The sequence below is a fragment of the Athene cunicularia genome (genome assembly GCF_003259725.1).
Source record: "Athene cunicularia isolate RWA chromosome 24 unlocalized genomic scaffold, athCun1 chr24_part1, whole genome shotgun sequence".
NCBI classification, from domain to species: Eukaryota; Metazoa; Chordata; class Aves; order Strigiformes; family Strigidae; genus Athene; species Athene cunicularia.
Window position 1 is genome coordinate 6,772,645 of NW_020799132.1, and position 13,160 is coordinate 6,785,804.

The window sequence follows — 13,160 nt, forward strand, 5'->3', positions numbered from 1 at the left end:
GCCATTTATTTAATTGCTATTTAATCATGGTTGTAAGAAGAACTGAGGGGGTACTCCTCCCCACCTCAGCCACGCCTCTAAGGGCACGCCTAGCACCTTTCCTCTGGGATTTCAGGGAGGCGGCATCAAAGCACACGCAGGTGTTACTTCATCCGGATACTTGGGCACCGCAAGGTGAGCCAGGTCAGCGCGACCAGCGTGGGTCTGGCCCAACCTGGCAATAAAGAGCTCACCTTCTTCTTCTCTCTGTCCAATCTCTCCTTGAGCTCACTCAGGAATTGTTCCTTCTCTTGTTCCAGCTCAGTCATCTCTTTCTGCTGAGCTTCCTTCATTTCCAGCTTCATTTTCTCCAGAAGCAGCCGCTGCTGCCTCTCCAGGCTCTCCTTCTCCACCGCCTGCTGGGATTCCAACTCCCCTCGGAGCTTCCGCAGTGTCACCTTATGCTCTGCCCTGCGTTTGCAACAAGAACAGCCGGAGGCAAGTCAGAGCTCGGCACTTTACCACCGGACTCCCTTCAGGAACCAGAGCCGAGAGCAGACGCTGCTAAGGGCTAGGACGTGCAGGCCAGAAGAAACTGAGAAAAAAAGACCCAGACTCGCAAGAGCTCAACCTAGGCCTTGGAAATAAAGAGCAAAGCAGCCAGCGCTGCGGCGCCACGGCAGGGCACCCGCGCTGCCCTCCCAGCCCACCACAGCTTACGTCCCCAGGGGCGGCACACGGCTTTTCACCTGATCTTCTCCATCTCAGCCTCGGTCTCCGAGGTGATTTTGGCTCGGAGCTGTGAGAGCCTCTCAGTTTCTTCCTTACGGACACGTGACTCTTCCTCCTCAGCAGCCTTTGCCAAATCACTTAGAGTCCTGAGAGATGAGCAGCCAGAAAAACAAAACAAAAAACAAATCAAAACAGGTTCAGGAGGCTTTAATATCTTCAAATCACCTCCAAGGCCTACAGGCTGCTCCACTGGCTGCACTCGGGGCGCCGGACCATTCATTCTCCTCCTCACCTCTGAGCCCGGCTGCCGCGGCGGGAGAGGCAGCCCCTGAGCATCACACTCTGCACACACCTGTACAGTGCACTACATCCTCATGGATGGCACCTGGGCTTTTTTTTTTTTTCTCCCCAGGTAAATGAAATCAACTCCTGTTAAATGAAAGCAGGCTCCCAGCCAAGGTACCTGGACACATCAGCGCGTCTGTAAGCGCCACATTTCCCTGTGACACCCTTTTCACTACTGCTTTATTGCCACATAGGCATTTTTCCCTGAGGTGTGATTTCTGTGTCTGCCTTTGCACCCAAGACAGCATTCCCAGAGCATTTCATGTCAAGATACCGTTTCTGGCTGGCTCAGCATGCTCAGAACGTAAGTATCAAGGCCACATGAAATAAAATACAAGTCTGGAGAGAAAAATCCCAGACCGCTATTCCACCTTCACACACTGGCTGGGTTTCACACAGACATCCATGCCCTAGTCCTCAAAGTCTTGGCTGGAAGTCCCTCTGTCGTGCAGTACCCGAGTTCCAGCTACTTCCTCCGGGGTAACCTCATCTCCTCTCCTGCTCCAATTTCCAGTCCTGTTACTACCACTGAGCCCCGGATTTGACCGTCTGCCAGGCGGCAAAGCTCCCAGTGCTGAACTGGAAGCTTTTCTCCGGTTAACCATCAGAGGCAGGTTCGGAGCTCTGAAAGCTGCGGGTGCAGCGCATCCTGCTCATCCCGGGGAGGTGGGCAGCTGCTCTCGTCGGTACCGCAGAGCGCTCTCCCCAGCACGCGGCGTCCCTCCTCGCAGCTCTGCCAGCACACCGCTGCTCCTCCCGACACACGCAGGCAGGGAGCCCCCTGTCCTCCTCCCCAAAAGCCCACAGCTCCACACAACAGCACCGCTCCCAAGGTGGTGGGTGGGCTGTAACCGCACGAGCCCGTGGCCACCGGCAACAAGATCGCAGCTAGGAAAGGCTCGGAGGAGAAACACGAGGGAGATGGAGGGAAAAAGGAAAGTACCTGAGGGATTGTTCTTTCTGCTGATGTAGCATTTTGGCTTTCTCCTCCTCCTGCTGCTTCATCTCTTCCTGGAATTTCTGAATTTTCTCGTTCTTTGCTTTCAAGAGACGCATTTTCTGCTGCTTGAGATCCATCTCCATCTCCCTGGCTATTGCATTCAAGTGTTCTAGACTAGACTCGCTGAAGGAGTCCTCACGCTCGATTTTCATCTCAGGTTGCCTACCGGAAAGGGAGAGCATCTTTGGTCAAAGGGTCACAGAAACTGAGTAACATGAAGGGAACAGCAACATCCCCCCAAACAATAAATTGCATCAATTATTGAACACAGCACTCGGGCCCCAAACACCCCTTGACTTGGCTCGCTAGAGCAGCCCGCAAGGGCAACACGCTCTCCCCTGGTGAAGGATCTAGCAGCTACGAAACCCTGACTAGAGCCGCTGGGCACAGTAGCAGATGCAACGGTACCTGTTCTCAGCCCAGGGGTCGGCAGCGCGCTGCTCATGGACCAGGTATTTGTCTGCAATTGCCATCTAAAGCGTGCTGGGAGTTTGCCAGCTCTAGGTAACAGAAAGCCCTAAGCACTCCAAAAACTCAAACCCAATCTGTTTCTAATTAAGTTTTTTCCGACAGAGAGCAGGAAAATTATAAGGTCTGAGAGAAGCTGAAGGGGAAGGAGGGGAAAATGAAGATTAGTCTAGGAAAAAAATTTTTATTCTTCACTAGTCGAAGCTGGAGCAGCAAGGGCTCATCGTGCTCTGAGCCGGCTAGCGTTAGGCGGAGAGACTGCTGTTCTGCCAGGAATCAGGGAAGTAACAGCCCCAGTAATTTAGCCTCGAGTCAAAAGAAAAAAGGTTCACTTATGCAGCCATTAGCAAAAAGAGTGAGAGGCAGAGGCAAGAATAGCTGGGTTCTGGAAAAATCCTGCTTCGCTAGCACTGCCCCGTGACGCTACATGCTCTGGGCCAACTGCGGTGATGCCTGCGGAAGGCGGCGTTTATCAGCCTGCCCTGCAAGGCAATTCAGCCACTTCCACCCTTTTATCACGTCCCTCCTTTTGCCCCAGTTCTTACTTAAAAAGAGACCCAGCCGACACACGCACATTTACACAACACAGCTCCTAAAAAAGGGAGATCTGTGCTGGTCTCCACATCAAAGATTGCTTCTCCACCACTTTGTCCTGAGAGACGCGCTGCCTATTTTCTCCAATTGCATCTGCTGATCTGTCATTTGACACCGAGAGCAAAGTCAGCACAATCACCTCTACTGAGATCTTCTATCGCAGTGGAACTGCGGGTACGTAACTGCAAAGACCATCAATTTAGCACAGCAACAGCCCACCGGCTTTGGCAGGGAACCTGAGCTCTACCATCCTGCGCTCTGACCCTATTATCCCAAAGCAGCCGACGCCCGCAGCGCCTGCAGAAGTGGGGCGGTTTGTGGGGTTTGCGCCGTTGCCCCCGGTCGCAGCCCCGCGCAGCGAGGGAGCTCAGGATCCGCGCGAAAGCGTTCCCCGAGGGAGGGCAAGCGCCGGCAGCCTCGTCCGCCACAGCGGCGAGAAGGAGGCTTTTCCAAGTACAAAGCGAACGGCTCTTTCTGCATCCCACGGAGTCCTGTGCCACGGACCCCAGGGGCAGAGCTGCTGTTCTCACCCTCCCCGGCACAGACGCCTGGCTTGGCACGCGCCCGCGGAACAGCTGCTCGCGTCTGCACACGGAGATGTTCGAGCTGCGCCGTGCCCACCAAACCGCATCTCCCGGGGCGCCGACTTCACATACCAACTCCACACGCCACCAAGGGGAACAAAAGGACGGAAGCTGTTACGCTTACAGCACCGGGGACTGAGAGGAAGCCCTTACCCTTTCTGCGGGGCAGCAAGCTCCTCCAGATCCATCAATCCCTCCTCCGGCTCCTGGGCCACGGCCTCCTCCAGACTGAGCAATTCTAAAGCGGAACGCTTCTCTTCTGGTGTTCCACAAGCACTTTGATCCCTCTCGCTTTGCAGCACAAAAAGAGGTAAAAAAGACCAGATTAGCACGCATCGGAGTCTGAGATGGCAAGACAGAGAGAAGACGGGCTGGGCCGTGCGGCTGCTCCGGGGGACACAGAGCCACACTTGCCAGCGGCACCCGTCTGCCCAGCACCGGGCTGCCGAGGGCGCAGCAAAGCTCCAGAGCCCTCCCACCCCCTCGGGCCCTGCCAGACCAACAGGCAGCCGAGGATTCAAGGGGCACCAGACTCGAAGGGCTGAATCCCTTCCCTGGAACATCCCGCTCTCCTTCCAGGTCCTTAGAGACCTTCCCCCAGATCCAGCAGCCCTGTTAGCAACACTCACACCGCTGTCCAAATGACAGAGGGAAATACTGGCAGGCATGTTCACATCTACAGTCCTACTTAGTGTTGGAAGTGCAGAGTAGAGAGATGAGGCAAGCACGAGCCACAGGCAGAGAGGAAGAGAGGATGCACAGCTGGGAAGCAGGTACCAAGCGATAAGGAGACAATTCCTGCGGGCAGAACGCGTTTTCGGGGACCTTCACAGGAGCAGCTCCTCAAATCCCAAGGGCACGCAGCCAGTCATTAAGATGGACTGCAGCTTCTCCTGCTCACAAGTTTTCCTGGCACACGCAACAGCTTCTTAGTTCCCAGTGCCCCAGAGTACATGTAACTCTGTGCGGAGGCTAAGAGTTTTGACACGATTCATCTATAAATGCCACAGGAGGCAGCTCTCACAGGGGAGGGGCTCTGGAGAGCAGGGAGCTCACCGCTCAGCACAACGTTTCAACTGCTTTAAACAAATCGCCACACGCAGGCTGAAAATAACTCCCCTAGAGAACCGAGTCCTCACAGAAACTAAGGGTCTGGAAGCCAGCGTTGCTCTGGGGTAACAGCTGGGGCGCTCCAGAGCGCCGTGTCCACCCAGCAGGGTATCAAACAGCCTAAGGCTTGCCCCCGCTCAGCCAGCGACCTGCTCTGGGCCCTCTGCGGAAGGAACTGTTCGGCCCGTGGCTGGACCCTCTGCCCCCAGCAGCGGGCACCAGGCTGGTCCCGGGAGCCTCCAGCTCCAGGCTCTGCCCGGCAAGGAGCTGGCAGCCCAGTGGGACCAGCGGTCACTGAGACTGGGGCTGGCTCAGAGCCAGAAAGCTCTGTCGTTGGGCAACGGCCAGTGGCTAAACCTCCCGTGGTTAAATGCCACAGGGCGCAACACACAATATGAACAGGTTCGGGCCATCTTGGCGAGGGCACAACTTCCACAGCCTCAGAGAAAAGTCAGAGAGCTGTAAGGGAAACAGAAGCAGCTCCACAGCTGGGGCACTTGCAAGGAAATGAAGGACAGGAGTTTTGCTGCCTACCCGGCCAGAAGCTGAAACGAGGCTGAAATCTGCGGAGACAGTGCTAAGGAGGTGGCAGGAGAAGCGAGAGGTTTAGCGGGAAAGACCCTGTGGGAAGCTGCAGCATCTCGGGGGCTTCTGCAGGGGACACCTGCACAGGTTACAGCGACCAGAGCAGAGCAGGGGCGGACAAGACAGGAGAGTCATCAGGAGCTAGAGCTGCCCTCGCCTCCTTCATCGCTCTGTTTGTACCATACCTCTCCGCAGCTTTTGTTCTTTGGCTGTGCTCTTCCTCCACACCAGCTTTGCTTTGGTCTTTTTCTTCTCCCGGCTCCTGGGCCTGCAGGTAAAAGCAAACAGTGTGGAGTTTAGTGGCTCCTTCACCGTCAAAGCCTCTCGGGACTGTACGGCGGCTCTGCTGGAGGGCAGCACCGCTCTGGGCCAGCGCACCAGCAGAGCCCGAGGACCGGGCAGCACCCGCAGGCCAGTGCAGAGCGCCCGCCCGGCCACACCAGCCTCCTCCCCGGCAGGGACCGAGGGCCTCAAGGCCCCCCAGGAACGCCTCAACAGCACAGCCGGGAGCCCTGGGGGCTCTGCTCGGGGCATTCTGTCGGGTGATGCTCTGGGGTTGCTTTTTCAGAATGGAAGGTGAACTCCCTGCCAGCACTAAGCGCTCTGCACACAGGTCCCCTTGCATCTCCAAGTAACTCCCTGAAAAGCGTAGGACAAAAATCTCCTAAAAGAGGCACATCGCTCACACAGGAAAGTACGATAACAGGCTGTGGCCGTAAATCAAACCGATACATCGGCTGCGGGCAAAATCACAAGAGGCCTCAGTCCTGCCTCGCACCCTGGGCCACGGGCGGCAACAGTCTCACCGGCCCAGGGAGTTCCCGCTGCTGACTGCAGAGCGCTGCCAGCCCCTCCGTACCACACCGAGCAACTGCCCTTGGCTTAGTCATGACATAGTAAATGCTTGAAATATAAATAGCAAATATTTGGGTATGAAAGAGCCCGCTGCTGCTTCTCCCGCAGCCAGCCACGGGCACCTCTGTCCCCGCCGCGGGCACACCCGAGCACACGCGGCGCAGCTCCCCCTCAGCGCGCAGCCGGGGCTCCCCCTCCCTGCAGAGCTCCCCACAAGAGCAGCCCCTGCATCAGCTCCTGGGGAGCCCGGGAAGGGCAGGTGAGCCCGGGCCCGGCCACGCGAGAGGGTACGGTGGAGCGGGGCCAAAACAACACAGGATTCCAACCGCAGTAATTTATGCAAATGTTCAGTGGAGCAAAGAGCAGAAGGATTCCCTGCAAGTGCTGTCACCTCCCATCGCATCAGCCTGGCCAGAGCTCTCCCGGGCAGCTCCCCTCCCAGCCTCCCTCCCGCCCCGGTGTAAATAATGACTTCAATCCCCGAGAACCGAGGAGCTCAGCAAATGTTTCCTGGCTCCAGGCGGGCTCGTCACAGCTGCCTGTGACTAAAAGAAGGGAAACGGGGCCGCGATCTTCCGGGAAGGGGGGACCAGGCGCAGGGTAACGCCGCTGAGCCCAGGCCCGGGGCCGCTGCCGCAGCTCTGCTGCCCAGCGTGGGCTCCCAGGAGGGCAGGCCCAGAAATCCCGGGCTGCGGGAGTCTCTGGACACATCTGAGGAGGGGAAGACAGCACCCGCCTGCGGGGACCAAGGGCTGATTTCCAGCCCTTCCTGTGAGGCAGCCGGAGCGCTTGTGGCCGCGGGATGCCCGGCAGTGCCCGGCGGCGGCAGCTCGGGTCTCTGCCCTGCACAAACGCCAGCCCGTGGCCCACGAGGGCTGAGGCTGCCTCCTCCCTTGGCACAGTAGTTCCCGGGGGTCCCCAGGAGGGGCACCCCTCCAGACCGCAGCACGCCCCGGCTCAGACCACGCGCCTGCTTCCAGCTCCTCGGCACCGCCGCGACGCGGGGTGCCGGCACTTCGACCGGGTTAAGTGAAGGGCGAAAGGAGCACTGCCCGCGGGGGCCAGGGCCGTAGGAGCAGCCCACGCCACCTCTGCCAGCTGCCCGGGCCCTGCCCACACACGCGAACCAAAACCCCCGGGGCTGCGCCGCTCAGCGGCTGATGGAGGGGGTCTTCCTTAAAAAGCCGAATATTTTACCAATGTGCGCAAAGCGAGGCAAGCTCCTCGGGTGGAAGTAAGCACATTCCCGCAGCCAGAGCCACTGCAGCCTAGCCTCTGCCTACAGACACAAAAGAGCAGCTGCGGTTCCGCAGGGAGCACCATTTCAAACCCCCCTCTCGCCTCGAGACGGGGCCGTAACAAACTCCAAACGTGGCTGCTCCAGCGAGACATTTGTATGCACGGTGACTGCGCCGCGGCGAGAGGGAGCGGCGGAACACAGCAGGCACGTGTTTTGTTTTCCCTTCCCATCTGATTGCGCTCACTATCAGGCGCAAGAGGACAGGTGTGTTCTCCAGACACAACCTTACAGAGGGGATTGCTCCTCTCTGCGGGACAGGTGGCGGCTTTGCCACTCCGGGTCCCCTCCGGTGCCGCTGATCAACTCGCTTACGATCAGGGCGAGGCTGAGCGAGCCCAGCTGGAGGGACAGGGGCGCCGGGGGGGCCCAGCGGAGCAAGGCCAGAGTGCCGGGGGGAGGCCTCGAGGTGCACAGCAATCTGCCTCGGACAAAGCTGCCCGACCGTGCTCACACCCCAGGCTCGCGTGGTTTAGGAAGCTCAGACGCACGCGCACATACGCTGCTGCCTGTGCCACAGACTCGCTGAAAGGAGCCTATTTTTCCCCCTACATGAAAGCAGGCAAGACAACCAAATGCTTAAAAATAAGCTTCCCTATACCAAAATCTGTCAGAGGGAGTTAACCTCCTTTTCTTCCCATTTATGCTATCGTGTTCTGTTACACAAATCCTTTCCATCTGCTTAAGAGAAAGAAAAGGACAGATATACTCACAAAAGAAGAAAGTAAAATAGACTCTGCTTCCCCCGTTCCCCAGGAAAGCCATTTATCTGCACTCGCGCTGGGGCAGGAAGGCGCACACGTGAGCCTGCAGGCATGCGCCCCTCGAGCCACCTCTGCTCAAAGTTTACGTTCCTTCCGTAGCTCCCTGCATCTCCCCTCTGCAGAAGCAGCAATTAGTGCTGCTCTAACCCCTGACCCTTCGCACTGGCTCCCGCTTGCCTCCGCCAAGCCCTCATGCCAACGGCATCACCCAGTTACCCGCACACAGAGCGCCCCGCGCTGCCCGCTGACAGCGTGGGCCTGCTCACGCAGACAGCGCTCACCTTGTCCACGGGGCTGCCCGCAGCCGGAGACAGAACCTCCGCATCCAGCACCTGCCCGGGAAGGCGACTCAAGAAGCCCAAGTCCTGAGAAGAAAGCAGAGAAGGATCAGCGGCCGAAGAGCACGCACAGGTTCCACCAGAGATCCTGAGGGCAGAGCAAAACCCCAGCGCAGCTTGGAAGCCACCCTCACTGCCCCACTGGCCAGTCCTGTGCAGCGCTTTTTAGCTACTGGCACTATCAGAGAGCTTCACGGGGCGCAGGAGACAGCTACACCGAGACCCAGCCCCGCGTCCCGGCGTCCTGCGGACAGACAGACGGCTCTGCCGGCGCCTCGGCCAGAGCCCCTTGGGTTTCGCCGCTGCCAGGGCGGGGGGGCGCAGGCAGGAGAGGTGGTTCATGCGGAGCTGCCTGCTGGGCCGACGGGGCGCTGGGGAAATCAGGATTCCCTGCGGGTTTGCTCACGGGGAGAGCGCAGCGTGGGGGCTCCCTTTGCTGGCAGCGCCCAGGGAAACCCTCCCTGTGCGGCGGTGCAGGGGGGACGCCGGGGGACACTGGGGGGTCGCAGGGCGGTGAGCTCTGTCGCACCATCAGCGCCCGCTGCCGTGTCACTGACGCAGCAGGCAGGGGTGACACGTGGCACATCCACGGCCTCCCCCAGCCCCGCCTGCTCCCATTTATAATACTGCAGATTTCCCCAGATTTTCCCTAAAAGCCGGCTCCTGCAAGTTGCCCACAAGCTCTTCCCTCTCTGGGATAGCTCTCCCTCCTGGCAGAGTCTCGGGGGGTCCTTGCACTCGGCTGCACACCGCGAGCGTGCGCGTGCGTGCGCACACGCGCCCACAAGCGAGCCCTACAAAAGGAATTGTTTGAGGCGGCAGCCGCTTGCCAACACGCAGGCTCGTGCTACCACCAACAAATAATGATATTCTCAGCCATTTGCTGGCCATGCTGCCTCTGCTCCCGCTGCCAGATGGCAATGGCAGTTTCCCGTGGAGATGAAGAGATGCTGGTGGGCATCTCCCCCCACCTCAGGGCTACCCTCCTGCACAGTCTCCCTCGGGGACCATCAGCAGCCAGGTCTCCTGGCCGTGCAGATTCCCCATAGAAAAAACTGCTGTGTCCCTTCAAGCAGGATATTTACATTGCTTATTAATTCCCTTTTTGCCATTATCTGAGCACAGTCCCAGCTCCAAGTGACCTACTTTTCCGGGGATATTACCTCCCCCACAGACAGAACCTGCTAAGCGCAGGGTGATGCCGCTGCCCCGTGCCACGGCTGTGAGGTTGCTGCTCAGGAGTTGAGGAGCCGGGCTGCGAGGGGTGGGCAGGGCGTCACCTTGCTGCAGGCTCCCCGAGGAATGCACCCAAGGGACAGGGAGCTTCTAGTGACTCACCGTAAGCTGAATGAGCTCGCTGTCCAAGCTGTTACAGACCTGCAAGTCCTCCTCACAGTAGCTGAGCTCAGAAGCCTCTGAAACCTGAGGGGAGATACACATTACAGTCTGTACACGCCTTACTTGCGCAGCTTCCCCCAGGCATCCCCAACACAATGCCAAACGATACCGGGAAGACAAATCTGGCCTCTCTATGACACAGGGAGGAAGAGGTGACTAAACATTGAGGGAAAAACACTGAGGGTGCGACACAAGACAAGCACACAACACCACAGGAGAGCAGGGGCAGGAGATGGTGCTGGGAGGGCAAAGAAGTGCTCTTCAAACACCCCTGACAAAAGGCACTTGCTGTCTGTTCCTCCTGCGAGGATCCCTGCAGCTCTGAGAACTCCCCAACCCACCACACAAACGGGCAGAAACACGGGACACACCGTGGTTCCAAAGGACTTTAAAGCCCAGCCCGCCAGGCCGAGGCGCAGCGAGGACTCCTGCGCCCAGCGCCCGCACGGAGCCGTTCCGCGTGAACCCCGCGTCGCCCGGGGTCGTCAGCAGCGCTGCCCCGGCGTGCCAAAGGCAAGCACGGGCCTCAGTGTTCGTAACAGCCAAGCTTTCAACGTTCAGCTCTTCAGGACAGAGCATGTTTTCCAGGCTCAGCTCTATAGCTTATCATTTCTTACAGACACTGTGCATCAGTGGAACTAGAAAAATCATCAAAATCAGCAGGAAGGCGGCCAGATTGGAAAGAGACAGCTTATCAGATCTCATGTTCTAACGTTTCTGGAAGACACAGCCCGAGAGCGGATAGTGTGTGTCTGTCTGGCACCCCAGCTGCAGGGGCCAGGCCACGAACCCATCTGCACCTCGTGGCAACGGTTCTCCTCCTGCCAGAGGCCGCTCGATGGAGCGCCCTGCCTGCAGTTCCCTGCCAGTTCTCCTCCCAGCCAGTGCCAGAAGAGCGGTGGGCGGGCGGGAGGGTACCACGCTCGGTGGGCTCGAGCTGCAGCTCTGGAGCCAGCCCCGAGGCGCCGTCCTTCCCCGCTCTAACCTCGCAACCCCCCCGTCGCATCCTTCCACGGAGCTGCAAACGTCACAGCTGGCAGCTCGCTTTACACTTTTGCCCCATCTCTGCATAAGCTGAGAGAAACAACAGAAGGAGAGAAACAAAGCAGTGCGGACAGCTGGGCTTGGTGCGAACTTCATTATAAAACCTGCTTGCCTAGTACAGATGGCGGCACTGAAAGCTGAGACTTATTTCTCCTCCAAGACTTGAAACATGCCTCACAGTTCAGGGTTTTTGCCTGTCAGTCGCTTTGGACAGAACTTTGTGTGCGCATCAAAGAACGATTTCCTAGCTCCGCACCGAGGAGGCCGATCGGGGCATGGAGAGCACTCGTGCCCCCCCAGGAACATCCCGCTGGCTAGGAGAGCTCCTGCGCTGACGTAACAGCAAGGAGCCAGTGCTGAGAGCTTCCCTGAGCCAGGCCCTTACAAAGCAACGGGAGCAGCCCCAGCAGCTTCCACCCCGAACCCAACCCACGCAGGCAGGTCTCTTACTTTGCCAGCATCCAGCCTGCTGTCTGTTTTCAGACCAGCTGCTGCTTCTTCCCTCGTTTCGTTCGCTCTCTTTTCGCCAACAGACACGGTGTCGATGGCGGCAGCCAGGCTGGCCAGCTGATCCTCCTCGGCGGCTTCGGCAGCTGGAGACGCGACTGCAGGTTGCCCAGGTCCGCGGGGCACATCTGTCCCTGCTGCGCTCCTTTTGCCCAGAGACGGCAGCAGCTCATCAGCTGAAGAGTTGTCATCTTCCGCCTCGGCATCCTGCTTGCCCGGTAGCCCCTTGCCAGAGAGTTTCCCAGAGGATTCCTCTTTGCTCTGGACAGACAGGCTACCGTCAGCATCTCCAGGAAGGACGTGAGCTGGCGTCGGAGGGCACGCCGCGTCAGAAGCCAGGGAAGACTCTTGCCCTTCTTCAGTGTGTCTTGATTTTGAAGACTCGTTCTAGGCAGCAAGTCAAACACAATTATAACTACAACATCTTTACCCCCTCTCAGGGTGGGGTGCAGGCTCAGAAATAGCACAGGTTCTCCTACAGCAAGCAGCAAAAGGGCAAAGCTTTGGGTGACTTCAAGACCCGTTTGATTTTGTTTCATACAGTCCCTTGCAGAGTCTAGGAACTTCATGAAGATAAATGTACTCATTTCTTGGGCTCAGAGTTTTTATTCTTTCAGTCTGTCACTTTTTTATCTGCAGGGTCTCAGTGGCTAAGGGTTAGCAGTGGCTGCTACAGGGCCCATCCGTCCCGGGAACAGCCTACACACTGCAGCAGAGCCCCTTGGCCCTGTTCAGCCAGAGACACAAACCTGCAAGGGGCTATGACTGGACATTTAACTTCTGCCTGAAATTATAAGCCGAGACCAGTAGGCAGATGTAATCATCCCACCTTCCAGCAGGACAAACGAGGGCAGGCACCGACTTAAGCCCCCGCTCTGAGCTCAGAACGAGACCGTGACCAGCTAAGCCCCGAGACCGAGAAACGGCAGCACCCCCCGGCCTTGGGGAAAACCAACCCCGAATGAAACCTGAGTCACCCAAAGCTTCGCTGCCTCTCCCAGCAGTGGGGAGGCCCACAAAACTCACAATGAAGCGTGCGATAGCCAGGAGGAAGCAGGAAAAGGTTCCCTCATCAGTATGCAAACAAAGCTGCTAGCACGTCCTACTTTCTCACTGTTTTATTAATGCTGTGGTGTCTTGTCAAACATTAGCTGCATCCTGTGTACAGCATGTACCATACACAGACCGCATATTTTAACGATGTATTTTTATCAAAGTGCAACTGGAATGCTGTCAGCTTTAAACCCGGAGCTGCGGCAAACTGAAAGAACGTCTCCTCGCGCGTCATTTGTCTGAGAGACCTTCTCAGGGCTGAGAGAGCCATCCATCAGACCGGAGAGGAGGACAGAGAAATCTAATCACTGGGTACTTTCCAAAAAACCTGCAGCTCAGAGCCTCACCTCCAGTCCGCTGAGGGAGAAATGAAAGCTTACGGCCCATTTCCAGCCGGTGCCTGGTCCGCAGGGCTTCACCAGTGCCACTGCACCACTAGGAGAGGCTCCGCAAAGGCCTCGCTAACACCTTTGTGCCAGCATCCACAAAAACACGTGCAAGCAGCAT

General features: G+C 57.9%; 1 protein-coding gene across 1 annotated transcript in view; it reads right to left on the bottom strand.

Moving 5' to 3' along the window:
- Positions 1-13,160, bottom strand: part of LOC113488462 (centrosomal protein of 164 kDa-like) — a 48,000-nt gene that overhangs the window by 10,375 nt on the left and 24,465 nt on the right. The window contains exons 12-19 of the mRNA XM_026863603.1: positions 11,544-11,987; positions 9,990-10,073; positions 8,595-8,678; positions 5,583-5,665; positions 3,856-3,993; positions 2,155-2,218; positions 2,000-2,097; positions 729-857 (exon numbers count right to left, since the gene is read on the bottom strand). Of these exons, the coding sequence (XP_026719404.1) occupies positions 729-857; positions 2,000-2,097; positions 2,155-2,218; positions 3,856-3,993; positions 5,583-5,665; positions 8,595-8,678; positions 9,990-10,073; positions 11,544-11,987 (1,124 nt within the window). The remainder of the gene's footprint in view (positions 1-728; positions 858-1,999; positions 2,098-2,154; positions 2,219-3,855; positions 3,994-5,582; positions 5,666-8,594; positions 8,679-9,989; positions 10,074-11,543; positions 11,988-13,160) is intronic.